This window comes from Rhea americana, unplaced genomic scaffold, assembly GCF_003343005.1.
Source record: "Rhea americana isolate MKP2758 unplaced genomic scaffold, rheAme1 scaffold_380, whole genome shotgun sequence".
Taxonomy (NCBI): domain Eukaryota; kingdom Metazoa; phylum Chordata; class Aves; order Rheiformes; family Rheidae; genus Rhea; species Rhea americana.
In genome coordinates, this window is record NW_028186513.1 from 105,612 (window position 1) to 106,629 (window position 1,018).

Genomic DNA, 1,018 nt, shown 5'->3' on the forward strand with positions numbered 1-1,018 from the left:
CCCGCGGGGCAGACTTACAGCCCGCCCGGAGCTCGGCCATGCCGACGCGCTGCCGCGTGCCGTTCCACTCCACCAGGCACCACAGCCGGGCCTGGCTGCGGTTGAAGTGGGGCACGGTGAGGTTGGACACCTCCGTGCCCCCCGGGCCCGGGTGCTGGCTCCCGGCCATGGGCTCGCTGTCCAGCATCCAGGCGATGCGGATCTTCCCGCGCTCCAGCCCGCGGCAGAGCTCGCTCCGGACGGTGCAGGACGCCGTGACGGCCGATCCCAGCGGGACGACGGGTGACGCCACGGCCACCGAGGCGCAGCCGTGGGTCCCTGCGGGCGGGACGGGGGGCGTCGCGGCCGGCCCCGCGGCACCGGCAGGGCACGCGCCCGCCGGGGCCCGGAGCGGGGCTGGGGAGCCGCTCACCGCCCGCACAGAGCAGGACGAGCAGGGAGAGCCGCTGCAGCAAGGTCGTCCCCGCGCCGCGCCTGCCCATGACCTGCTCCTTGSCTCCGGCATCACCCGGAGCTCAGACACCGGCTCGTCGTGGCGAGTGGGTCCGGGGAGAGGCTGGATTAGGTGCCCCTTGCGACGGCCGCGGATGCTTCCCGGAGCCGCGCGTCCTCCCGGCACAGCCTCCCTCCTGCAGCACCGACAGCCAGCGCCGGCCCCGGCGGCAGGGCCCGCGGCCCCGCACCGGAGAGCCCGGCCGCCGGCTCCCGGCGCCGCTCGCCCTGTTTCCGCAGCACGAGCGCCCTGAGCTGCTTTATCTCGGCTGCCTTCTGGCTCTGCTGGGGACAGATTTGCGGTTTGAGCAAGGGCTAGAGCCGGGGTTTTGGGTGCAGCGCGGTCTGATAAGCAGAAAGAAGGRAAGAGATGAACGAAGGCGACGCAGCGGGGCTGGCCGGACCCGCGGGGCCTCGGGSTCTGCCTGCACCCTCTCTCTGTTGCCTCCTCCTTCCACCTGCGCCCCCGGGAACGGTCCCCCGCGTGCCCGCACCGCGCCGGGGCAGCGCGGCCACCACGCCGCCT

The 1,018-nt window shown here is 74.5% G+C and overlaps 1 protein-coding gene across 1 annotated transcript in view; it reads right to left on the minus strand.

Moving 5' to 3' along the window:
- CSF3R (colony stimulating factor 3 receptor) overlaps positions 1-482 on the minus strand; it is a 6,200-nt gene extending 5,718 nt beyond the window's left edge. The window contains exons 1-2 of the mRNA XM_085313243.1: positions 413-482; positions 19-318 (exon numbers count right to left, since the gene is read on the minus strand). Coding sequence (XP_085169369.1) covers positions 19-318; positions 413-482 — 370 coding nt within the window. The remainder of the gene's footprint in view (positions 1-18; positions 319-412) is intronic.
- Positions 483-1,018: the final 536 nt, after the last annotated feature.